The 26,741-nt window shown below is 39.0% G+C and overlaps 4 protein-coding genes across 7 annotated transcripts; 1 reads left to right on the forward strand and 3 right to left on the reverse strand.

The window, feature by feature from the left end:
• Positions 1–1,513: 1,513 nt before the first annotated feature.
• Positions 1,514–6,964, reverse strand: gabra6a (gamma-aminobutyric acid type A receptor subunit alpha6a). Its single transcript, XM_056383577.1, has 8 exons — positions 6,811–6,964; positions 6,618–6,685; positions 5,965–6,185; positions 5,786–5,868; positions 5,500–5,643; positions 4,435–4,587; positions 4,064–4,314; positions 1,514–2,032 (listed from the first exon to the last, which is right to left on the reverse strand). Exons 1-8 carry the CDS (start codon positions 6,962–6,964, stop codon positions 1,574–1,576), a joined length of 1,533 nt encoding a protein of 510 aa, XP_056239552.1. The 3' UTR covers positions 1,514–1,573.
• Positions 6,965–7,441: 477 nt separating this feature from the next.
• Positions 7,442–11,436, forward strand: nudcd2 (NudC domain containing 2). Its single transcript, XM_056382578.1, has 4 exons — positions 7,442–7,885; positions 9,526–9,574; positions 9,667–9,818; positions 10,919–11,436. Exons 1-4 carry the CDS (start codon positions 7,697–7,699, stop codon positions 11,000–11,002), a joined length of 474 nt encoding a protein of 157 aa, XP_056238553.1. The 5' UTR covers positions 7,442–7,696; the 3' UTR covers positions 11,003–11,436.
• On the reverse strand, positions 11,386–15,753 carry ccng1 (cyclin G1). The gene is made up of 6 exons (XM_056382577.1): positions 15,553–15,753; positions 13,977–14,240; positions 13,610–13,863; positions 13,133–13,211; positions 12,724–12,834; positions 11,386–12,567 (listed from the first exon to the last, which is right to left on the reverse strand). Exons 2-6 carry the CDS (start codon positions 14,238–14,240, stop codon positions 12,376–12,378), a joined length of 900 nt encoding a protein of 299 aa, XP_056238552.1. The 5' UTR covers positions 15,553–15,753; the 3' UTR covers positions 11,386–12,375.
• A 642-nt stretch (positions 15,754–16,395) lies between these two features.
• LOC130173367 (septin-8-A-like) lies at positions 16,396–26,285 on the reverse strand. 4 transcript variants are annotated; one of them, XR_008828407.1, is made up of 11 exons: positions 26,126–26,281; positions 23,689–23,803; positions 23,357–23,552; positions 22,580–22,766; positions 22,333–22,494; positions 21,135–21,231; positions 20,749–20,917; positions 19,856–19,988; positions 19,568–19,758; positions 17,914–18,102; positions 16,396–17,085 (listed from the first exon to the last, which is right to left on the reverse strand). XR_008828407.1 is itself a non-coding variant. In XM_056382574.1 (10 exons), the coding sequence occupies exons 1-10, from the start codon at positions 26,153–26,155 to the stop codon at positions 17,031–17,033; spliced, it is 1,320 nt and encodes a 439-aa protein (XP_056238549.1). In that variant the 5' UTR covers positions 26,156–26,285; the 3' UTR covers positions 16,396–17,030. The 4 variants fall into 4 exon arrangements, 3 of the variants coding, with proteins under 3 accessions (XP_056238549.1, XP_056238548.1, XP_056238550.1); XM_056382574.1 differs by lacking the exon at positions 17,914–18,102 and having other exon boundaries at positions 26,141–26,285; XM_056382573.1 differs by lacking the exon at positions 17,914–18,102.
• Between the last annotated feature and the right edge of the window lie 456 nt (positions 26,286–26,741).

The raw sequence follows: 26,741 nt of genomic DNA on the forward strand, positions 1-26,741 counted from the left end.
TCCATCTTGTCTCTCTCATTATTCTGCACAATGTTATAAACAAAACAACCATAAAAATTCTCTGACAGGAACATGAGATGCATGATGAGCAGATTTGCACTCCCCAATGTTACATAACAGATCTCCCTCTCTCCCGTCTCGCTCCCTCTCTCTCTCACGCTCTCTCTCCCTCTTTTTGCACTATTTCTCTCTCTTTCTTTCTTGGACATGGAGCTTTGTGTTCTATAAGTGGCTCACTTATAAGCGGGAAAGTGAATAGTCGTTTTTTCATGTGGTTAATGTACAAAATAAGCTCTGGTTGATTTCGCCTATGAGACCAACTCCCCATGGAGAAACAGTGTTGTCATTAAAACAACTGGGGTTTTGCCAGCCCTCAGGTAAACCTTATATAAAAGAAGAGAGAGCTTGATGCATATTTTTCTTCTCAAATTAACGTGAGTGCTCAGCCCCTTTTGTATTGTAAATCTATGATGATGATAAAAGCCACAGTGCTGGCATCAATGCAGCAACAACGCCACCTAACATCATTCTCTTCTTTTTTTTTCTCGCCTACAACTCCTGGGGCTTTTTCAGCATTAGAAATTATTGATGTTTTTACTACCTAGATAAAAGTCTTTGACAAAATTTGTGGGTAGTTATTGTTCCACTGAATCTATCATAATTAGAGTAGAGGTTTGTGGCGTTGAGATACAAAGTAAGTGTGCATAAACATCCTTTGTCCATTGTGAGATTTTTTTTCTCCTGTTTGCTCATTCGTACAAGAATTCTGGAAACTCTCCAAGTAGGTCCCTGCTATTTTTGCCATTTTGTGTGAAAGGCTTTTTGGATCTGCTGCCTTGTGACACACAACTCAAAAGGTTAAAGGTTAAACTCAAAAGCGAAGCTTACTTTTAAGACATAAACATGTGTATAAATACTAGTAGAATGTATCTTTATGTCAGTGGCTCCAAATATAAGAATTTTGGTCCCACAAAGACTATAAGATAAATGTAAAAGTCTGCAAGAATAAAAATACAATATTTTTGCTTTAAAAGATTATATTTACTTTTTCAGATTTTCTTAAAATCGTAAAATATCTAAATCTAAATATTGTTTAAGTGAAACAGTCTGAGACGAAAAAGAAGAAAAAGAAAAGCTAGTAGTATTCTGTATAGTCTGTATGTCTCTCAATACTTCCTTTGCTGACTGCGGCACTCACCTGCAAGCCCATTTGTTTCAAGTTAAATTCATAAATCTTCAAAAACGCATCACAAACATAAAGGTAATATATAGCGGAGTCTACGTATTTTCCAGAAAGACCTGGGCACTGCAGCCTCGCACTAGCAAACACCACTCAAACAGGAGTAAATAATACATTTGTTGGGGACTATTTTCAGCCGTGGATTATAACACATTTGGTGATCTAGTATTTATGGTGGTGGGATGGCGCATGTGGGAACCACTCAAAATAAACTACAGTGCCCATGTTCACCATAATGAAAAAACATTTCACCCAGTGCAGCTGTGTGGCTCATCGATGTGTTTTTAATACTTTTTGTCACAATGGACTATTATGGCACAGAGGAAAATCCTATCACGCTTTGGAAACTGAGACAACACTCGTGAGTAGGATCAATTCATTGCTGGTTTTGGTCTTTCCATGGAATTTCTTGTCAATAAGAGAAATCTGAATATCACCAGCCCTATCCTTTAAATGTCTGGACTTCTGAATGGTGCCTTTGCCCTTGTAGATATACCAGGCAATACCCAGATAGATGTACAAAGATAACTGAATGTGGCTAGTGTACCTGGCCCTCTCCATGGTGTCCTTGGCCAGGTAGATGTACCAGTAGATGAGGTTGAAGAGGGCGAAGGCCAGGGGGAAGAGGACACGGGCATACATGTCGATGGGGCTGGTGCCGGCCAGCTGTGGGATTTGAGGAAAAGCTGAGCCCTGCTGGAGGAAGATCGGCAGTGGCGGAGCATCTCCTGGCTCACTGCGGCACACTGAGTGGTTTCTCCTCTTCAGGCCTTCCCGAGGGCTGCTGTCCGACTGGTGGGAGGGGGGCGGGGGTGATTTGGAAGGAAAGCAGGAGGGGGTGAGATGGGGTTAGTGTGGGTTTTATGGTGCACAATGTGAGAGAAAAAAAGGGGTTTCTGCGCTGCAAGTACATACAGTATACTGTATGCCAATCTCAACATGCTGCAGTCATGTATACAATGTAAGTCATGTTTGTTCCCACTGGAGCTTTCTCTCAATGGCATGCCAACATCCCTATAGAACGCAGCAGGTAGTTTGCTGGATGTCCATAGGATTGTTAGGAGATTATGCAGGAAGGAGTGCTGGAGTTGCTCTCTGTTCTCACACTGAGGCTATTTTTAAAGCATCTAACCATGAGCCCTACACGTGAGACAGATCCCAGGAGGATGCTGTGGTGGCTTACTGTATTAGCATAAAGCATATAGCTGGAGATGAGAGCACTACAACAGCACATATTACTATTTAATGTGTGGTGTGCCCTGAATGGCGAGAATGGAAAAGGCAGGGTGACTACTTGGAAATGCATAGAAAAAGACTTCCTATCTGTGGCAGGATTTCTTGTTCTCTGCATCTGAGTGTGAAGCTGCTGGCTTAGTGTTCATTATCAGCATCACTGCATCAAACTCTCTGCAACACTGAGGAGACTGTATCTCACCATTATTAGCTATGTAAATGCATTTGAGACACCATCTATATAAATGCATGGCTTCTCAAATGTAAATCACACACTTTGTTCAAGTGATAGCAGAAGCTGATGTTGCTGAGCAGATTACGTTCATACCAAGTTTCAGAAAACACTAGACTACAGTAAAGAATAATACAGTATAGATTTGCTACAGTCCACATGTTTGCAAATCTGACGGTAAAGATGTGTATGCATCCCTGGAACACGGTGCATTATTGTTTTTTTCGGATCCCTGACTTGCGTGACATCTTATTACTGCAGACAAACAGCGTCTTATAGAAAAAAATGTGTGGAATATTCAAGAGGCCAATCTCTAACATTTTTTTAATTTAAAGAATCAGTTCAGAAATTGAAGATTGATACGAGAAGATTGACAACACTATCATGTTTGTATGCTAAATTAGTTTAGCTTGACAATAAGATTGGAAAGGTGGGAGACAGCTTGCCTTGCCCGGGTGCTGGACATCTTGTGTAGCTCTTGGCAAGAAGATGAAAAAGCCCAATATTTTCCAAAATGTTGAATTATTCGTTTGACTTTTTTGTGCCTTTCATACCTCTGTTTTGGTCAAATATCACAATCCTTCCTGAAAAACAGAGCTATTCCCTGAATTATTACTGTTTCTACTTAATGTTCACACCCATTCAGAAATGTAATATATGACATACAGTATATGTCCCTATATCTATGTTGCCATAGATGTCACTTATATTACTATCACATATATACATCCTCTGGATATATGAAGTTATACATTTATAACATATATGAAATAAAATTTGTATAGATACATATATTCAAAAAAATGTCAGAATTTTTATTTGGTGTAAGATGTTGTTACCATGTATGTTAATGATATTTATTTAATTTATATGCAAGGTTATTAAAACAGCATATATTATATATATATATATTAAACAAATGTATATGTTAATATATGTTTTCTTATTCAGTTCTTATTAATTTCTTGGGGAACATTGTCTCAGACTTTTGGACCATGATATATAATATCAATGTATATATGTCAATATATGAAATGGTTCCAACTTCTAATAGGTTTCATATATAATTGTTACATATATGTTTTTATTCCATATGTACATATATGTCATATATAGGAATTCAATATATGTACATTTGCGTATGGGAAGACTACTTCACAATTTCTTGTTGTTTTATGTGTAATATATGAACTGAAATGGCAATCAAAAGGTGCAACCTTAACCATTAAAGCTCTTTTACTTGTGGTTCTGATTCTACAAAACAATTATATAAAATTGGCACGGAAATGTTTTAAAGATGACAGTGGATTTTAAGCTGGAATTCATCGTTCTTTGTAAACATAAAAGTAGTTCCTCACCGAAACTGTGTCGTCATCGTCGCTGCCGGTAGCCAACACCTCAAGCTTGTCTTGTCTGGCTCTTTGTTTCTTCAGACGGTTGGCCTGGAGGGTGGCAAAGTAGTTTACTGCTGCAAACTCAATGAGAGCCGACGCCACGAAGGCAAAGCACACAGCAATGAACCAATCCATGGCAGTGGCATAGGCCACTTTGGGAAGTGACTGACGGGCGCTGATGCTCAAAGTGGTCATTGTCAGCACTGTGGTGATGCCTAGAGGAAGACAAGAATATACATGCACTCTGACAAACACATTCCATGGACATATTTTGATATCAAGTGTGATTAGTAAACATTAATTGTGAATATATACTGGTTGGAAGAGGAGCGTACCAGCAACTGTACGAGCAGGAACAGACTCTTTGTTAATCCAAAAAGAGACTTGTGACAACACAACAACCATTATGAGGGGGATGTAGGTCTGTATGAGGTAGTAGCCGAGCTTCCTCTGGAGGAGGAAATGGACCACCTGCACAGAGTAGTGACCTGCAAGATAACCAGCATGTGTGAAGAGAGCAACCCTGAGGGACATAGCAGGGTAGCACAGAACGGATGCCCTTGCCTGCCCTTGAAACAGAATAGCTGCTGAGAGAAGCATATAGATATATTGCTGCTGTTAGGACTGGAATAGCCAGCTAATTGTAAGGCAGCGTGCGAGAGACAAGAGGAAGGAAGAGAAGAAGGAAGAGAACAGGACAGAATTGAGGAGGCAAGGAGGAGGGAGCACAGCAGACATTTGGAAATGGGATAAAGTCAAGAGGAGGAAGAAGAAGCGAGTGAGGAGGGGGCAGAAGGAGAGCATGCAGTGTCACTATGCGTAACACTGCCCTGCTCCGCCTAACACATGCATGCAGACATTCACAGACCAAAAACACGCTGCATCATGCACACACATATACAGAGGTTGTCTCTCTTGCTCTCAGTGTTTTCTAAATGGGTATCATCTCTACGTTTTGGAGGCTGCCTCATCCTTTTCCTCTCTATTCCAAGAATATGTTGGGTTCACAGCAGGAGAGCACTTCTTCTTCTTCTGGTGAAAAGAGAAAATGCACACATACACATCACACACATACACACTCCTCCATCCTTCCTCCTCTCTGTCAGTGCATTCACTGGGCTTTAAACCCTGTAGTTCTTTTTTAAGGCACACCATACGCATTAGGCCTTGACCACTTAAGCATCTTAGATGGCTGCTCAAGGAAGTCTTTGCTTTTATATCGGTTCTGCTGCAGGAGAGTAGTGGACACTAGTGCAGAGATTGAAGAGACTCATTTGACCTCGTTCTACTCACAGATTCATCAGCTCCTGAGTATTTTTTAATTACACTTTTAAGTGCGGGTACAACTGTAACAGTGTCCTGATATCAAGAGCAATGTGACAGCTGACAGTGAGCATTACCTGTATTTGATTTGAATATCTCACTGGACAAAGTCTGTCCCACCAGATCATACTGCAGAAGACTCATGGACTCCTTGGGACAATCAACAGATGCTATCGGCCCCTTCCTCCAGGTGAACATAATTTCACTGCTTGTGTAGGCATCTAAAAATGCAAAGACAATTTGACACTCGAAACGTTCAAATGTTGGACACATTTATGAATCTGGACATTACTGGACATTATTATCATTATTATTATTATACTTGTGTTTATGAAGACTAACAGCTACATACAGAATACTTACAGCTTCCAAACCTGAGAGGACAGGCATGGCCATCCATGGGGAAGTCTATCAACCTCATGGGACATTCTGCACTGATTGTCAGTCTAACATGAAGAAGACACTGAAATCAGTCTCAGTTATTCATTTCAGTGAATCTCATATCTTATGAGCAAAACAACAACGTTACTATCTAAGATTACCTCATAGTGTAGAGGACAGTCCCATTCTGCATGATGCGGAAGAGCTTGTTGGGTGTGGTCATATTATGGGAAATGGACTTCTTGGAGTTTCTGAAGAAAGTATCTGGTGTCCAGATCTTGTCCACCATAAGGTTGTTCAGCCGCAGGATTTCAGTGGGTCCCTCGAACTTAAGACGCTCATCAACCCACATTTGACGGAAGAACATGTCCATAGTGTACTCCTGATGCATGAACATCAGACATTAGTAGATATCTTATGAACCATATGTTCTACAAACCATGCCACCTTAAATTCCAGCTTTAAATTTAGATCTTTGCGGACTACAAAGATAGTAGTCCTGTCAGCATCTATAATATTGAAGATACATTTCAACTTGCAGTGGAAGGTGAGGAGAAATGACGAGGCAATGATGGATGCCACTCATCCCAGATAATCATTAATCACTCCATTCAGCCATTTCCTCTGTCTGACATGTTGTCATATTGATTTAGAGGCCATCAATAATGGAGTTATAGGGCTGGTCAAACAGATTAAAGCTCATTAGATGGTCTCATGGCAGATTGCCCATAAGGCAGGCATTCAGTGGTCACTGAAGCGCCGATATCTCCCATAGTCAGCACATATACATCTCCTTACAGAAGTAGTATCTTACCATCTCAACATCTGAAACTGGTCCAAAGCTGGTGACAAAGATGTCTGTTTTCACCTCTGTAACACCACCTGCAACAGTCATTAGCAACTGTACAGTGAACACAGTAACACAAAAATTTTATGTCACAATGTACTTAATTTATCTTAAGGCGAAGCTTTAGAAACAAGGATTTAGGATTTGAAGTTTGAATTACCTCCAGATCCAGGTCGCAGTCTGTTGTCATAACCATCCAAAAGCCGATCCAAAATGCGAGTGATGTTGTCTGAGTAAATCTTCTCATTTCCACTTACATTACCAAGTCTGAAAGCAGAAAAAAAAATTCCCAGGTTGAGTGTACTCTGACCCATGTTAACTTAAAGAAAGAAAACTTACCTTGTCCAGCAGATAAAAATAAGTAAATTTAATAACAGGACAGCCATCCTGGGCAGCATTTATCACCAACTTTTTAGTCAACTCTCTAATCAACTCATACTTTAAAAAATTCTATGTGAGAGGTCTTTATTGGTGTCGTTAAAGTGACTGGTATGTATCTATAAGCACAAAGGAGGCACTAAAGCAGGAGCAGTAATCTAATTAACAGATTAGCAAATCCACTCCATTTTTAGACAAACAGGGGATTCTGTTGGTTTGTGATGCAGCTAAATTAAGATAATTAGAGTTGAATAAAAATGTGAAGTCAATGAAACATATCAATTGAAAAAAAAATAGTACTAATGATAGTTATGATACTGCTAGAACCTTATTATCTGTCTCAGTTGAACAGTTTTTCATGCTGTATTTCAGATTTTCACACAGCCGGTGGCGCTGCAGCCACAATGTCGTTTACAACCGGAAATGAAATTCACACTGAGAGAAGAAGAAGAAGTTTCGAGCGAGTGAGGGGCAAAACAAGACGGGGAGATTTAACATTGCCAACAAACATTGAAACCAGTTTTAACTGAAATATTCTTAATGACAGTCGTGCGCACATAAACAGCGGCAAAGATTAACTGTGTAGCAAACTGTTCACGTAACTTGTCTGCTGGCTAGATAGAGTTAGCTGACGTTAGCCGACCTGTTCGCCGGTGTGAAGCCTCAGCATGTCGGTGCACTTCGAGGAGAGGAGCGGTGTCGTCCCCTGTAAGACACCCTGGGGCTCCTGGTACCAGACCATGGAGGAGGTGTTCATCGAAGTCGATGTGCCTCATGGGACCTCTGCGAAAGAGGTCAGGTGCCATTTGGGATCTAGAGACATCGAGCTGCGCGTCAAAGGGCAGGAAATATTCAAGGTGAACGTCACTTTTAACTCCGTAGTGAAAGAAGAGAAAGTTTAAATGTGGAATCCAATCTAAGCCGATACTATTTCCTTTTTCTAAAATTTTTGTCTGCCTTTTGGTAGGCGTAAAAGTAAAATCTGTGATTAAATGGCAAACAAGCAAAGTCTGGCAGAGAAAAACACCTCGAACCACTGTACACTGTAAGTGGGAATCAAAGCAGGAAAAGCACAGGTGTAATTAATAACCTTAATTATGGTTGTATGCCATTTAGGTGAGCCAGTTCCAGGATTTGGTATTGTAAATGCTGACTCACTAGAAAAGCTTCCTGGGACATTTAATGGATCAGAGCCATTGCTGATGTTGGTAGGTCCATCTGTGCCTTTCCTCTATGATAAATCAGAATCCCGTCTATGAAAAAGGTTTTTGGACAATGTCCAGATTTAAAATGAGTCTCTTCTCCATTCATTACAAAATCAACAATTTCTTTTCAGCTTCAACAATTGGAGAAAATCAGGAATATCATCGGCCTTCCTTGTTCTAGTCCTATTCAACCCTGATGAGATTAATCTGAAGAACAACTCCCTGTTACTTTAAATTCATTATTCATGAAAGAGGAAAAAAGGAAGGGAATGCTCAAAGTTGGACTTGAGTTCTGCCCAATTCATAATAGCCCCTCTTATTCTGAACTATACTGAAATCCAGAGATGGATCCATTGGATCCATGGATCCATCGTCGGTGACCAGTTTAATGCTCATGCAAAACAGTGTAGCAACAGAAAGATATAAATGCTTAAACCTTTGTTAATATTGACACATAATATTGTTAGCTCAGACAGATTCTCAAAAATTCAACTGTTAGCTTGATGGCAACTCCTGAATTATTTATATTCCTTTTTATCTATAAGGGTCCACCGATGAAAAGAATCAAAGATTGTTCATGAAAGTATTCCAAGTTGTGAATATTGTCAAGTGAAATCCATTGCATACTGTCAGGCAACTTCTTCACTTCTTTCGATATGATAACTATTGCTATTAAGCAAACTATTAAGTTCTGGTTGGGGGGCCTTTGGGTATCCTTGTTTTTGTCCTATCACTTTGCCATCTGTGCTGTGACTGTTGTTTGACTGACCGAAGTCATTGATCTCCTAGCTTAAAACCCTGGACAGAAAAAGCTAAACTTGTTGACATCCATGGGTAAACCCCATGAGATAGCTCGGGCCTTGAGCCTTCGGAAAGGCCTAGGCTAGTATAATAACCTTTGGTCCCACCCACTATAAATCAAAATGTGATTGGGTAATTCGCCTGCCACTTTCTAAACAAACACATGTGGCTATGAGGGCTTCAGGCCTTCTGCCCGACTTGAAATCCTAGCTAGCTAACCTTTTCAAAAAAAAAATCGGATTGGATAACTTTATTTTCATGATTTTACGGCATTAACCCTTAATTTCCTTAATGCAGAATTAGCAGAGAATAATCATTAAATGAAAGAGATTAAATATAACATTTAAATGCTAATGTTAGGCCTTCTCTGAAGGCCTAGAAAGCCCTCAGGGTTTCCCACTGCTGAATTCATTAGCTCATAACAAGTTGCTACAACTGCTATGTGAACACATACATTAATTTTACAATCTTTTCTTTTTATATTCTGTCAGGGAAAGTTGTTTGGCACAACCGTGTCTGATGAGGCCACATGGACACTAGGTAGGTTGCATAACTCAAAGTTACATGATTAGACTTCAGTAGACAAAACACACCTTCATCTCTTTCCTGTTTTCTCTGGTCTCCATCCTCAGAGGATAAGTGTCTCATCCGGATCATTCTGATGAAGGCCAACAGAGAGGCGGGGAACTGCTGGTCCTCGCTGCTGGAGGGGGAGTACTGTGCAAATGCCTGGGTTCAGGACCAGATGCAGAGAAAGCTCACACTGGAGAGGTTCCAGCGAGAGGTTAGTTTGATGTAGTGCCATTTGAAGTGTCATGGTGTATCGTGCCAAGTCAGTTTTATAAGTAATCAAATGTACACCTGTCTCCCTCTACATATGTCCACATCACTGTCACTTTGTTAGCTAGGTAGGTACCACTTTCTTGTAAGACACCCATTGTTAAAGTTGCAACAAATAGCTTTAGTACTGGTTTCAAATTTTGGGTTGGCAGGTTGTGAAATGTCCCTGTGGCTGGTGTTTGTCATTTCTGTTTGGTAATAATGCAGTTATAAATGGTGCATTAATAAATGCTAGGGGTGTAACGATTCTGCGTCCATGATCTTGTGTCACAATACCATAAGACGTTATCCCCCTTACCCCCAACTCCCCGTCTCCCCAACCCACTGCAGCTTGTTGAGCTCTCATTATGTTACTTATATAAAAAAAACTAAGTTTTTCATTTCACAATTAAACTTCCACACACAAAATAATATCCCCTAATAAATACTCACAGGTTTCTCTCTTTCTAATAAGCTATCAAATCTGTAGTTATAAATGTTAATGAGTCATTAAAGAAGGGCTTCAATCATCACGTCTGCAATCCTAGGTGTTAATAAGATGCTAATAAATGGATTTAAATCCAGATTGTCTACAGCCCATTTGAAAAAATAAGTGATCCAATGATCTAATCAGTCACAACCTTGCAGCCCTGAAGTTGTTCATATTAATGGCTTATAATTCATCTTTAAAGCCTGGTTAATGATTTATTAACAATTTATAAAGCCATTATGCACAGTGTATAAACCCATTACAAAGTATGCCCTAAGTGGAAAGTGCTACCATCAACTTTAATCCTTCCTGAGTTATCAGTTTCACTGTTGTGGTTTGGGAATGTTTTGAGAGGAGCAGAGCCATGCTACATGTGTTTTTTTTCCATTTACACTTAAGATGTTTTTCAACTACTTCTTGGGGTGGATTTGAATTGATATGAATTCACCCTGAGTATCACAGATTTTTATCAATTTTACAGTGTGGATTTGTAAAAGGAATGGAAAATGTATGTTAATCTGGGTAAGTGGAAACAGGCTTACTTGTTATTCATTAATCGTCCTCCTCTTTACCAGAATCCTGGATTTGACTTCAGCGGTGCCGAGATCTCCGGGAATTTTGCTGGCGGTGGTCCTGACTTTTCCAGTTTACAGAAGTGACTGTTGCTATGATGAGGAAAAGAAAAGCTCTCGAGATGTCACTTCTGTCTAACAATGTTGAGAACGTCTATGGCACGGCAGCAGAACAGTGGATCGGTCAGACTGTCAGCAAGGAGAAGCCAAAAGATTTGCCTTCAGAACTCTTGAACTTGACTCTTGGGTGGTCTACAAGACATTATTGTTCAAGAGACATAATTTGTTAAACACAGCCAGCCCTTTCTTTCATCTGCCATTCCTTGGCTGTGTAGAACTTTAAGCCAGATTTGGCAAGTTACATGGCCCGTTATACAGGCTGAACAATAGTTGATTGGGAATGTTTAATTTGTTTTTAAAAAGCCTTTGAGAGTGATGTCTTTTAGTAATGAAACAAATGCATACAGCAATAGCTTTTCAATAAAGTTTTATTGAAAGGTACAAGTGGTAGGTTAGGTTAACCAGATGGTTGTATTCAATTAGCCATTTTGAATTTGAGAACACATTTTATTTTTCTCATTAAAAGAAACTTCTACTAGACAGGGAAACTGGCAAAGAAAATGCAATACAAATTCCAATCCACATTTCCACTACAACGACTTTTTTTTTAGTGTTCTCTGCATAATTGACAACTGAAATCAATTCATACATGTGGTACTGTGTCCACAAATTAAGAATCGGTGAAAACAACTCATCTGGAACCAACATTTCAGCTCTAATAGTATGGTAAGCCATACATGACGGGATCGTCACTAGCCTCACTTCACTGGAGAAAACCAGAGCTCCCTCGCTGTATCAACTTAAAAAAAACAAACAAAAAATCATCACCTTGGGTAGGAGTGTGCATTCAGGACAGTTTAGCAACCTAGGGTGGGAGTTAAGGATTTTGGGCCCGATTTCTTGGTTCCATTTTTGCTGTTCACAAAATCCTTCTCCCTCCTCTTCCACATGGTGGACTGAGGACCTAGGTGGTTCTATACTTGTTAGCTTAAAACCAGCAACCCGTTCCAGGAAAAACCAAACACCTTGGTACGGATTTAAACAAGAACATACTGTACACTTGTGCAAGCAACTCAACCAGGAAAGTAAAACTTAGCAGGATGGCAGTAGATGAACCGTTCTCACGAAGCATTACTCCTTGGGAAGCTGAAATACAGTGTTCTTCACCTATGTATGATGACAAACAAACTTGAGGAAAAACTGCAATATGTTTAGCTTTTCCTTAAAGAAATCCATCATCACAGATGAAGATCTGTAAGGAAAATAACTGGAGCTGTACATGGGTGAGCTTACTGCAAGCCAGTCGCCCAAAAGTTATAATCAATCAGGAAACAAAGATAATTTGGGGACAGTTGAAATTTTTCTCTGCATGCAAGGTCACCCATTTGTACCCCCAGATTTTAACAAGCTGACTCAGGTATGGTGGGAAGATGAGTGATCTTGTAGTAGCTGTGCTTCAGCTGACGTGCAGTTCTTCCTGAAATAGTCCAGCGAAGTCTTTGGCGGATAGGCTTGGAGCACTTGGTGGTGGCATATTCAGCCAGGCATTTTCCAACTAACTCCCGCACACAAACCAGGTCCCCATCTTTGATCTGCACAGAAGAAACACACACACATTAACAATAGGCAATCTTTGGGCTCTAATCAAACAAAGCTTATACCAAAACCAAACCAACAGAAAAATATTACTTTGAAGTTGTTTTTGTGCATCACACAGATTTAAGATTGTAAAAATAGATGGTGCCTACATTCAGCTGCTGCTGCAGACTTTTCAGGGCCTCTGAGACTGTGTCAGTGTGCTCAGGATCATGTTGTTCCTGGGCCTCAAAACACAGCAGAGCCATGGCAAGCAGAGATGGCTGCAGAGAAACAGAGTATACATTCCTAATCACAAAAGCTGCCAACACAGTAATCAGGTTTGTCTAAGAAACCTGGCATAGAAAACATGACAATATTTGATGATGATATGAGATGGCCTACTTTATACCTGAACTACCACTAAAGGACATTACCATGCAACATGAAAGCTGTTATGATTATCATGTGAAATGGTTAACAAACCTTGTAAATTTTTTATGAATTCTTCTAATACAGTATCATTCAAACTAGAAATAGGCCATCTTTTAAAATGCTGGGAGACCAGTTATTTTGACCTACCTTTATTTTAGAGAAGACAAATGAGCAGTGACAGGCTTTCAGCTGAGCCTCCAGTCTCTCAAGACTCAGTATCTTCTTGCTGAAAAAACAAAATTCTTTTAGTGTCAAGACTGTAACTTATATATGAAATGGATGTGCGGCAGAGCTCACTAGATTAGACATCAGTCTGCTTCAGGCAATTCAAAAATGACAATGAAAACTAATTTAGATTTTTTAACTTAAGTACAACACCATAGTAACACTAACAATGTTTTGAACATAGGATTTTCAAATTTGTTTTCTAACATGTCAAGTGACATGACAAGTGTCTAAAAATCTTCACCATTTCCAATAGGACTGTGCCTTTTCGCTTTGAAAATATTTTTGGCTAGTGTTCTCTTTAAAGCCAAATATGAGAAGACACATTTTAGTAGAGTAAATATAATCTTGTTGAGTCATGGTTCAGCCCTGCAGGTTGATGTTACCGTCCGTCCTTACCTCTCAGCATCGAGCTGCTCCTGGATGTGGCTGTGGAAGAGGCGGAGAAAGCGGAGGGCTGTGGGGGCCTTCACCTTCCAGTAGAGCTTCTCCATGATGATCTTCTCCATCCTCATCATATCAGACACCGTGAAGCGATTCTGACTAATGCGGATCAGGTCATTGGCTAGAGGCACGTTCTTCTCTTCTTCTGACGACTTCACAGCAATGTAGAAGCAGCACAGGCCCACGCAGGACAGGTGCTTAGGTTGAATCTAAAGAGGACAGCATGAGAGATAAGATTTAAAAAAAAAAAAAAAAACTTTTTAACAAATTTAGCATCGTCATCAAGGTGAAAATTATGTTACTGGCATTAATGTGTACAAACCTTCATTACTGAGAGGAAGCGATCCAGCAAGCTAATGGCCAGTGAGAAGGTCTCTGAGCTGAAACCAAAGAACCTGGTCAGAGAGAGCAGGTCCTTCACCTCCAGCTCCCTCAGTCTGGCAGTCATCCTGAGGCCATTGTCCTGGGCGCTTTCGATGAGCCTCAAACCGCTCAGCTTTGGTTGGTATCGGCCCTCCAGATCTGTTAAGGCCTTCAGCTGAACTGCAAAGGGCTGTGCTCCAGGTCCTGTGACTGTATCAATCATCTGTGCCAATAAGAAAATATAGCTGAATGATACTGACTAAATCAAATTAAAACCAGTATTTTTGATCAGATGTCTCAGCACTGATAATGTGACAACATTATGTGTGTGAGTATAAATTACTTTGCTTATAGGTGCCAGGTGATATGATCTCTTAAGAGAAAAATGTTTTAAAAAACTAAACATATTAGGGATATGACAACCAAAACGTCCAAGGTAGGGAATGTAATCACAGTCAAATAAGTTATAAATTTGCATCTGTGAACTAAGACCAGAAAAGGACTATTCAGATAATCATATAGCAGACTTATTTAATTAAATATATCAACAAATCTCCTTCTAAACAAAATGTCGAGTCTACCAATACAATTTACACCACTGTCCAATAGGAGAAAATGTATAAAATAAACCTGAATCTCACAGATGTTAATATTTTATACCATATAGACCCAAGATACAGTATCTTGCTAACAGCTAACAAGTTTGTTTTAAATTTTCCAAATGGTTGATTCATTTTATAACAGCTGTACCTCGACAACAAATTGTTTAACACAGTTCAGAAGATCACATTAATAAAGGCTCTAGTAAGAACAGATCTGGACAGGTGGTATGTGTTGCTCAGGAGTAGCTGAGACATGGGACTGCTTCCAAATTTGTATGTTATCCAATAACAAGCCTCTCCCCAGCAGCTGTCATTGACCTGGACTAGACAGACGATCCTACCACAAGAGTACGTAACATGGATAAGTCAAACAAAGTTCTTCACACTTTGCAATACAATTTTATCACATTTAGGTTATTTCAAGTTTATTAGAATATATTTCCCTTAGTTGTAAGACGGATTTGGACAGTCTGGTCACAGCATTAGGCTTCATATCAAATGACCAGGCCGTGTGTGTGGCAGGGCAGGACCGGCGTAATGTCGGGACATGTCCCTGCCGCACACACTAATGGAGAGCTATCACACCACTGGATAACAACAAACCCAAGTGAGGTAACAAAATTGAAACTGTAAGACTATGGCTTGAACTATAAGACACAACACTGTTGGCATTGTGTTTGTTTAACGTTATACTTGATAAAGGGGAAGGCACGGAAAATGACAAACTAATTTGATGTTAACGACGTAGCCGTTAGCTGCAACCGCTAACGCTAGCTAATATCAATTTTCATTGCTCAAAGCGTGAAGTTAGTTTCTTATAAGCTTCTGACTGAAAAATAATAACACGATTTGAGGATATCAATCCCCAAATACCACTGTAAATCAAACATATGGTTAGTTAATGCGACACATAAGGAAGATTGGTTTACTTACCTTGAATCAAGTTACGCTGCCTTTATGAAAAATCGGCAGTGGGGAAAAGCCTCCACGCGCTTTAAATAAGCGAGTGAAAAGAGGTTTAAAACACAAAAAAGTGTAAGTATGAACTTTCGCTAAAGAAAGTTTTAAGCATAGGTTAATTTCTGCCTATGCACACCCCCCTACCCTTGGCGTAAGGCGATGGGGAAAAGGGCAGTTTACGTATTAATGCAGGCATAAAACCAAGCCCATGTCCAAACACGGTGAACTTTCATTGGTTAATGATGGATGACGTTACTGATTCTACATTTCAATTGGATATATTTCCAGCCATGCACGATTAAGTCCCGCCTTTTAAAGTCTGGAGGACCAATCGCAGGTGGGTAGACGGGACATGACGGAAAATGTTACGTTGGTAACGAGAAGTATGTTAAATTGATAAATCAAAATTAGGCTACTTTTATTTTGAACTGTCAAGTGGCACAATAGATACAATATCAAATGTCACTATTAAGTTTCTTAATTATTCTAGCGTTCAATTAAAGAGGCAAAGAAAACACGTACCTCACAGCAGAGGGGGTAATAACATAGAAAACAGCAAAACCATTGAATTTTCTCTATAACTGTGCCGTGTTTCATAAAATTGTTAAATACCAATTGTTTTCATAGGCATAGGCATTATCAAAGGCATTATACTGTCCCTGCTTCTTTTTAAATGGACGCTAGCAGCTACTAGCAGGTTTCTGGAACAATCTGGAAGGAACCTGAACCTGCTGAGACCACAGTTTACCACAACAGGTTTTCTGCTGACTTCTTTGGACTTCTCTGTCTACAAGTGCAGGAGAGAACAAGACACAGTTTCAATAAAGAAATTCTTTATTACACAAGGATATACAAATCTGCAAGTGGGCCCACTCAGACTCCCAATACAGATCTACTGACATTAAGAGATTTAATCCTGAATTTATATACATCCAGGCTTTTTTCATGTAACAGTAGTATATATGGATTAAATTTAAAACTAAGAAATACTTTCAACTAGATCTGTTAGACACAACATAGGGGCTGACATGTAAGCATGACAGGGCACCTTTTATAATGACTAAATATGTACTATGATTGATTTAAAGTGCTTGTAAATCATAATATATATTTCACTCTATAATATATATTTCACAGTGTAAACTGTCATCAGACAAAAACTACAGGCATAACATGGCAGATGAGAGAAAGTAGCACATTTAGTACAAAAACTGAAATTTTGGTGATGCAGATCTTTTAATACTTGTAGGAATGAAGGTTAAGATCCATGCGGAGACCATGCTACAAAGCACTGCTTAAAATTTTAAAGGAGAGTTTAGTAGACATGGAAGACTGCAGTCCGACTCACTTCCAGGGATGTTAAGTGCATTTCTATAAAACTGTTATTTCATATTGTAAAAATAATAACCTTGACTGTTAGTCTGTGATCTTTTGATGTGGTAGAAAGTCTTCTAATTCAAATTCCTTCCTGAGGTTAAGGAGCACGCAGACGGAAGACTAAAGAAGCTATGAAAAGGAAAGAAAAACCATGTCATTTATCTGGACAAGCAACTCTACATATTCATATTAACATCACAGGACAAACCTCAACAAGATATGTACAACTGGATTTTAGTGCAAATGATAACAAAGTTTAATAAGCATTTTGTTATTTATCCCGTTTGTTGCCACTGGCTGAAAGCAAAAGCAGAACTGAATTCAATGGATAACGCTGTTACAGAAACACTGTTCAAGTATCAGAAAACCATGTTTGGGTATGTAATGATGACAAAAGGTGAAATATGAAATGCTTTGAATCATACAACTGATTGAGGTGAAGGGATGTCTCAGAGAACTGAGACAATTAAGGGGTATGGGTTTAGCTAACCAACAGATGAACTGATGCTCTACTTGGTTTATCATTGTCATTCTTTATTTGAATGTAAATGAAGGCAAAAATATTTGCTCATTTCCAGACTCACCGTAAATAAATTCAATTATTTTATTTAGAAATTTGCATAGAATGAGGGTTAGACAGTTAAATTATCTTACCCCAGACTACCAACAATTAAAAAAACTATTGCCAACATTTTTATATACATTATTAGACATTCTATATTTAAAAAAAATATTGCAGACCATTCCACTTCAGTCAGTAACTGACTGTCTCTCATAAGTCCCGTCAGTGTCTCGCTGAGAAACAGACTTCAATTTATAACAGGAGATGAACACACATTCATGGAGAGAACACGAAAAAACACAAGCTACATCTTATGAAAACAGTCCATGGATTTGTTATTATGTGTCTAGCAGAGTCAGCAATAGGAACAAATTAAATACACTGAGCAAAGCTACCTTTTTGATCCATAAGTACACAGCGGCTTATAGCCATCCCATTATTCAGGCTCACATACGTGCATAGTCACTGTGTCACTGAGTCCACACATACAGTGTCAGTAAGTTATGCCAGATATGACAGTCTCTTTTTCCCATGCTGATGGCAGACACATTCCTGGTTCCCTGGATGTTTGATCCAAAAATCAACTGAAAGGGGAAAAGAAATAAGACAAAATATGGAAAAAAAGAAAAAAAGTGCAGGATTTGAGGTATGGTAGAAATCAAAGGAATAAAGGAATGAAAGAGGAATGCAACAGTGTTTGGGTTGTAACTTCTTTAAGCATCCATTTCCAATACATTTCAGGCTACGTTCAGTCTGGCAGGCCAACTTCTGGTTTTGGCAGTTTAACATTTACGTCAGTTCGTGTAAAAAAAACCTCATGGGAACCAAAATCTTCAAATTAGATGTAGGCCACATTCATAGGTGGAGTGAAATCATATTAAAACTGAATTCGTAGAGATGTTTCTCAATCTGAGTTTAAACTGTCTTTAAGGTCATATCCAGCAAGACACATAACACTGACACCATGTCTGGAGCATGGTTAACCAACCATGACTGTACTGCCAAAAATGGTTGCAATATATTGACCCTTTCTGTCACTGATGCAGTCTGGAGAGGTGGAGAAGTCCTGCACCTCAACTAAATATTTGTATTGTGTCGAGAATGAGAATATTTCTACATTCACAGGGACTTTAGGTCCTGTTTAAGTTGCATGCTGGAAAAACACACTACTATTTTGTCTACTACAACCAGAAAAATCAATCCAGTGGCAGCCCATCACTTGCAATATACAGTGTGAACAGTCAGTCCTAAAAGATATGAGGATTTGAAATGAATGCCTGTAGTCTGAGTGTAAACTTCTCTCAAACTTAAAAGTTAAACAAATGTGTAGGCTAGTATTTAATTACAATGGACGCAGTTCCAGATTAGAGAGTGTTAGAGAGAACTGCCATAAATTTATGACAAAAAAAATGCATCATCCTATACATATCAGTTACCTTGTTACCTTACTAATCATCAAGTCAGCTTTGTGTTTGTGTATTTTCAGGTCTAATCTTGAGCTTCAAACTGTGTAGGGAAATTTATGAACATACAAAATTGATCCTGACACAATGTCTCCACCTGCAGAAATGATTATGTTTCTATGTGGGACGTCTGAGTATCATCTGCAGTGGGACCAGCCAAATGTAAACAGAAGTGCCCCTGCCTGAGATACAGTCTGGCAGGTCAGCCCGCAGAGACATAAGCATCAGGTTGTGTCATGCAAGCTGTGACCCGTCCTACTGTGTCTGGGCACACAGTGTCAGTCTGAATCTGTCCCTGTATCAGTTTCTGAGCCAGCATGGCTTCTGGGAAGATAACGCTATCTCATTAATCACATCGTACACCTCCCCGCTCTGTCCAAGCAACTCCACATAGACTGTCTTTGAGAATACGTGTCTTGTGAATAAAATGTTTGTGTGACATTTGACAATTTAACCTTGATGAGCTTGAGAGATCATCATGTTTTTACTTTTTAGTGGCATTCATGCTTGCTCTTAAACTCATGGTGTCCTAAAGAAATCACTTGAGCAGGCAAATCAAATACATGCAGAAAAGCAGCAGACTTACTTCTTCTTGTCCTTGTCCTTCTTGAACGGCTGTTGTGAGCAGCCTTGCAGTGCCTGTCCCATCAGTGTCTCAGCTGCAACCTTTCTTCTATTGAAGGCATTCGTCTCCTCTTCCAGTTCTCGTCTTTTCTCCTCCAGATTCTTCTTTTCATCCTGGTGCATCCGCTTGAGCTGCTCAAACCTCTCATGAAGCTACAGAAGATGATGATGGGACATGATACAATGTGAGACAAATCTAATATGGCATATTTTCCTTGAGTGTTTATTTCATGACGATGTCAATCGTCACCTCTTTTTCCTTTTCTTTCAGCTCTGCTTCTGTCTCCTTCACTTTGTTGACAAACATCTGCCTCATTTCTTCCTCTTTGCGCTGCAGCTCCACAAGGAACTCCTTCCTCTTGGCTTCATATGTCTCCTGAAGGCTAAAGATCAAGATAAAAGCAACGTTAAGTTCAGTCTGATGCTCTATATGGACAGGATTAGTATCCAGGAGCTGACTGATTCAGCTGTTCTTGAATTCAAACTTATCTTAATTGTAATATTTGTTTACAAGATGGGGGATTAATGCATCACACACATTTGACCCATTTAGATCAAAGATCAAAGGATGCTACATGCAATATGGTCAACATCTGACCTGACACTTGATCAAAATACTGATAAATAATGTTTGTTACATGTTTACAAAAATAAAACAATATACCTCAATTTACCAATAATAGTTCCCATAAAATTAGACTAAATGACCAAATAAGGTCATCAGGCTGTATAATCGATATTCTCCACTCACTCTAAATTACATGAATAATAGTAACTCTAAAACAAATATGTATGCATCTTATATCTTTTAGGACTGACTGTCCACAAATTTATTCATTTCCGCATATGTAAATAAAATAAACACAGAACACAAAGAGAGATTAGCATCACTGGATATGCCTGTGATAAAGATAGTTGCCTAATTTACCCTAGAAGAATTAATCTAATCTGACTAGTGTTCAGAGGGGATTGTTTTATTTACATCTCACCAAATTATATAAACAGGAATGAATTTTAATGTGCTGTTTATCAATAAAGTCATTTATCAGCACAGTTTTAACATCATAACACAGCAGGGGTTTTGGTATTTCCACTGAAGTAAATTACCCAGATGCATTGCAACACAACTATGTGTAATTTCACCTGAACGACTGGCTGTCTGGGTCTGTGTCCTTGAAGCCCATCTCTTCCAGCTTGCAGCGACGGTAGAGTTCATAGTGTCGAGCATGTGTTTGCTCCCGGAGATCCTCCATGTTCACACGCAGTAGCATCTCCCTCAGCTTCACAAAATCACAATGGTTTTCATTCTCCACTGGAAAAAAACAGCATGGCCATTTAATCTTTTGAATTTACTGAATATCTGAAATAACAACTCTGAGTTTATTGTGCTCACGTCAACAGACAATCGTGATATTATGTTTATATTGCAAATGAAAAACTATAATAGCTCAGCAGCAGGCATCTGACTAACCAGCTCTGCTGTCTGAGAGACTTTTATGATGCTTGTCAAATCAATTCAGAGGACTCACCCTGTACTGATCCCCACGGGTACAATCTTGCTTTCACCATCTTATTTCCTACTTTAACGTCTTCTACACTTCCAACCACAGCAAAGGGAAGATGCGTCTGGAATGTATAGTACTGATATTGTTACAATATGGTTAAAACATAAATACTACTGTTCTCATATCCAGGATCTTTTTTTGCTATTACAGCATACTTCTAAATATGTATGTCAATTATACATTCAAATTGTGGCTCACATTGTGCTACTTCAGTTCTTTCTACTGAATCTCCTACACTTTCTGTAATAGCAATCATAGAATGATTGCATGATAATTTGACTGAATTTAATGATAATATAATAATCACCTTTATTTCTATTGCACCTTTCATACACAAAATGCAGCTCAAAGTGCTTTACAACAAAGAAACTACATGCACCAAGTGCAACACATTAAAAAAAGATAAAAATTAACACAAAAACATGTTAAAGCATTAATATGAAATGACAATTAATAATAATAAAATAATAACATAGAAAAAATAAATAAATACTTAAAATATGCTAAAAATAGAAGACTTACAATGCGTTAAATCAAGTAAGAAACTTTTTTTAAGATGAAAAACTTTTCTTTTTACACCGGCGTCAACCTCTTTCAGATGCTCCAGAACATTTTCCCTACGGGTGCAATCTCACTGTGGGTTTTATCTGCGCAGGGCACAACCCAAAGTTGCCCCAGAAATAACCACCCTCTTCAGTGGTGCTGTATGTGGTAACACAAACACATACACCACAGTCTTTTTTTTAATTTATTTTTGTCAACCAACCGGTGACATCAATCAAAGTGCAAAATTTCAGACCTTTATAAGAAAGGTCATAGCTAGTGAAAGGCTAAAGTGAAGAGATAAGCTTTTAGCTTTCTTTTAAATATACTTTAGCTTCACTTCATTAGTCTACTAGTATTACCACTCCTGTGTTACTGTTATCATAAAAAGGCCCAATCCTAAAGATAAGTACTGAAATACCAAAAGATAAGAGGAGGCTTAGTGAGAGTACAGTGGCGGAGAAAGTCAGAATGCATATTAACTTGTAATCTGTCTCCCGAGCTGATTGAAACAGCCAAAAACAGTATTCCTGCATATTATTACAACAATCAGGAACAAAACACATAGTGTAAATGTATTGTATTATGTATGTGTGTCTTGTATGTTTCTCTGACTTACATTCATGGAGGAGTTGATCTCTGCAACAGCCTCATCCTCTGTGGGGAACTGATAAATCTGCACTCCATTGCTGACCAGCTCACTCATAATCTTGATCTTTAATTTGTCCAGTTCACTCTTGGATACTGTGTCTGCCTTTGCAATGACAGGGATGATGTTAACCTGCATGAAAAAAAAAACATAATGTGAGTGACAGACTTAAGTAACCTTAACTGTTAAAATACACGGTGCTCGATTCTGTGGTCACCTTGCTGTCCAGTTTCTTCATTGTGACAAGATCCAGGGATTTGAGGGAGTGTCCAGTGGGAGCGATGAAGTACAGGCAGATGTGGATTCTTGTGTCGTGGTAGTTAAACAGGGAACGTTTTATTTTTAGTTCTTCCTCAAGGTACCTTTCAAACTGGGCATCAATATACTCGAGAATGGGTTTATAGCTGCACAGAAAAAAAGTTGTTCCAGTTGTTAAAAAATAAGCATCCTTATTATTTTATCCGTATATGTATGAACATTAAACTTTACACAGGTTTTCTTGTTGTTTGAAAGACATATTAAGTATCCTGGTTACAAAATCTGAAACTGCAGTCTTGCAGCCAAGAATCCCAGCCTTTTATACTCCCTGCTGTTGCAGCACTCAAATGTCTATTGAGATTGCATTCGTTCTACCAGTCATTCCCTTATTCCCTTTCTTCCCTCCCAATTCACATGCCACCAACAGGCCAGACCTCTTTCTCAATTCCATGTTGTATAAGTGAGTTGGCTGAAGTACCAGAGCAAGAGGGAGAAATGATTAATGGCTGGTGCTGAGAAAAGAAGTTTCTACAGTTAGCTCTGAGAATTTGTAAAGATCAATGTCAAAACAGTAGTGATGGTTTCTGTATCAAATTTTCTATGATATTTTAATAACATTCTATATTTTTCCATTTGGGATCTATACTCTTTTAATCTCTTTTAAACTCTTTAATTTTCAGCATGGATAGCACTCAGTCTAACCAAAAGAAAAAGAAATATCTACATGAACTAGTACCTTTCTTCTTTGTTGATCTGGTCTCCAAACCCTACAGTGTGCACAATGGTCAGCTTCAGGTTGACATTGCTCTCCTGCAGATCATACGTTTGGGGGCGAAGATGTACCTCACTCTCATAGTGGCTGGCTTCCTCGTTTTCAAATGTTGTATTGAAAAGAGTGTTCATCAATGTTGACTTGCCTATCCCTGTCTCACCTAAGACAAAGAACATAATGACACACAGAGGTACTGACATGAAGATGCGATGCATTCATGCTTCAATGAAAATTAAAGGATGTTATGTTCATAGCACCAGCTCTGGATTATGAACTTCTCCTGGGTTTAGACATACCTACACATAGGATGTTAAAGCAGAATCCCTGAGCAACTGATTTGCTGACCAGCTGATCTGGAAGACTGTCAAACCCCACGTGGCCTCCGAGCTCCAGGTTTCGCTTTGCTTCATTCTGAGGTATTTGGAAACAGGCAGGACAAAGAATATATTACAGTAAATGTATTCAGTAATATTTTTTAAAAAATCCTTCAGGCAGATTTCATCCCCACATTCTACTTTCAAGCTTAAAAGCATTCTTTGCAAATGAGGCCATGTCTCTCTTTTACTTAACACACTGAACAGTCCGACCTATAAAAAGGTTTTGTCTGAATATCACAAACCACATTTGTCTGGTAAAGACACTCAAATCTGGCAAAAAAAAAAAAGCGAAGAGAATCACTTGAATTGTCCATTACTGATGTCACACTTTACACAGAGAGTCTATAATATGAAGCTTCAGTGTAGGGGCTTAACCTAAATATGATGTGCTAGTAACTCTTAACACTGCAGTCAGTAATGGTTTTGTTGTTAGTGGGTTTTTACTTAGGGCTGCAACTAACAAATATTTTAATCAATGATTAGTCTGTTGATTTTTTCATTAATCTATTAATCACTTAACCTATTAAAAGAAAAAGTCTTTCACAATTTCCCTGAGCCCAAAGTTACCCCATCAAATTGCTTGTATTTATATGTTTTATATTATGTATATTTTATGTAAAATGATTAAGACAGAAAAGAAGATCAAATTTGAGAAGCTCGGACCACAAAAATGTACCTTTTTAATAACTGAATTCAACATTTAAATGGAGATCAACAGTTGTGGATGATTTTCATAGTTGATTGACTAATTTCAGCCCCACTTTCACTCAGAGACTGAAACCTAATTCAAGCTAATAATAATAATAATAATAATAATAATAATAATAATCAAACTGCACACTGCACAGAGGTCTCTACTTTCCATGTTCATGTTCCGAGTCCCCCGCCCCCCACTCCAACTCCCACTCACTCAAAAATGTGTTTTGCTTATTGTTAGTTCACTTTGGTGTTTGACCGTCACTGTGCAGAGTGATGACCGTCCAGAGTTTGATACTTCGAGGCTGTATTCACATTCATCTGCTGAATTTGGATAGTTTCTCTGTGCTCAACTTAAATCTGAGTTTAACACCTATAAATATGAGATGATTTTGGGACATCACTACAGTTTTAAAGCCAATTGTGGTCCAAATTGCCACTTACACAAGTGAGATATGTGAAAACTTCCCAGTGTACAGACACTGAGAATGGACTTTTCAGTGAAGTCGGAGACATTTTGCGTCTAGCGGTTAAACGTAAATGAAAAATATTTTAGATTCTTTCAAACAGGGGGAAGGATTAGATGTTATGGATGTCTGGAGGGGCTCTTTCATATTATGCTTTGAATAATTTAAAGCACTTTAATTTGTAATGCTAACTATGTAGAATGAGGTTTGCCCTGACTGAAAGGGGGATTCATCCGTCCTATACCAAATACACCCTGGGATACTGGCATCTTGAGCAAAAGGCTCAACATGAGGACCAGGATGCGTTCAATACAACAATCATCCGTTTCTGTCCTTCTCTCTTCTCACACACTATCACTCTCACACACACACACACACACACACACACACACACACACACACACACACACACACACACACACACACACACAAAGAGCTCTTTATCTAGATGTTATTTCACAGGGTGGGAAGATATCCAAGCTGCTGGCTGCCCTGGTACCCATAACCCCCCTTCACAGCTAGACAAACACACACACTACTTTAACTTCACAAAGTCTTCCATCCTTTACAATGCAACCTGTAAACAGCAGACTAAATGTCATTGCCATTCATTGCCACGAATTACACGTTTGGCTGATACATACTTAAGAGTAGTGCGATGCTGACTCTTAAGCTAGTAGCTACCACTTGAAGAGACTGGTATTTATGTTTATCCTCTTAACCCAGTCTCTTACTGCCTGCTGTTGTTTCATTCACATGCGTAGCCCTTCCGTGCTGTTAAATCAGCACCGGAGCACACCTGTCAGAGGTGTTGTTGACATGGTAAACAGCAAAGTGATGATGCACAGCTTGGCTTTGTGCTGCTTCATGCTGGGCAGTGTGCGCGGATGCTGAAGTGAGCTTTATCTGCATGTCTCCACAAATTGTTCATCAACTTATGGCGACGATGCGTCGTCTCTACTGAATCGACCACAATAGAAAATCCGCCTTTATCTCGAGTCATTACACACAACAGGCTTTCTCATTACCGCAGCGATCCTGCTGCATTCTCGACACATATATCTCATTACCATCACCTTGCTCTTACATACACCTGAACGTTATAGGGCAGCTAGTTTAATTTCCGTTTCTAGCCTAATGACATCAAATCATGAGTCACTGGAGGCCCGCAGACAGTAAATCATCATACTTACTGCGAAAACATCTACCTCAGTGGCCGCCATCGTCAGAAGTGGCTGTGTGCAGAAATTATGAGTCTTCAGCCAGACCTGCTCTCCACATCACACAGGCACAGACTCGCACTCCTTTCAATATGGCCACTTGGAGGCAACACCCCCTCGGTGCTGGAGGGCGACATTACAGCAGCTCTACTTAGCCTTATTCTAACTCTGATGGCGTTTGGTGAAAGCTTTTATTAACTCGGGATTTATTCAGATAACTGCTTCGACAGACATCAGCTCTCGTGGGAAACGAGACAGAAACCACGTCACAGAAGTATTTTTATGATTCTTCATGATCGTTTCTATTTGCGTTTTCTTCTTTTTTAAAACTTTAATATCGTGTAAAGAGCCACTGGCTGTATCCCAGGGTTTTCCCCACAGACTGTATATAATGTTTTCACATGTCTGGATTCCGACAACAGCAGCATTAAAAAATAAACATAATTTCACATTTCAAGAGGGTCAAATTCACTCAACACTGAAAAACGTGGCGACCAACTGTCTCCTAGCAACGCAATTCAAGAAACTAACTTAGGCTACTACTTTATACTTCTACTCTACTACATTACAGAGAGAAATATTGCAGTTT

Source organism: Seriola aureovittata, chromosome 8 (assembly GCF_021018895.1).
Source record: "Seriola aureovittata isolate HTS-2021-v1 ecotype China chromosome 8, ASM2101889v1, whole genome shotgun sequence".
NCBI lineage: Eukaryota > Metazoa > Chordata > Actinopteri > Carangiformes > Carangidae > Seriola > Seriola aureovittata.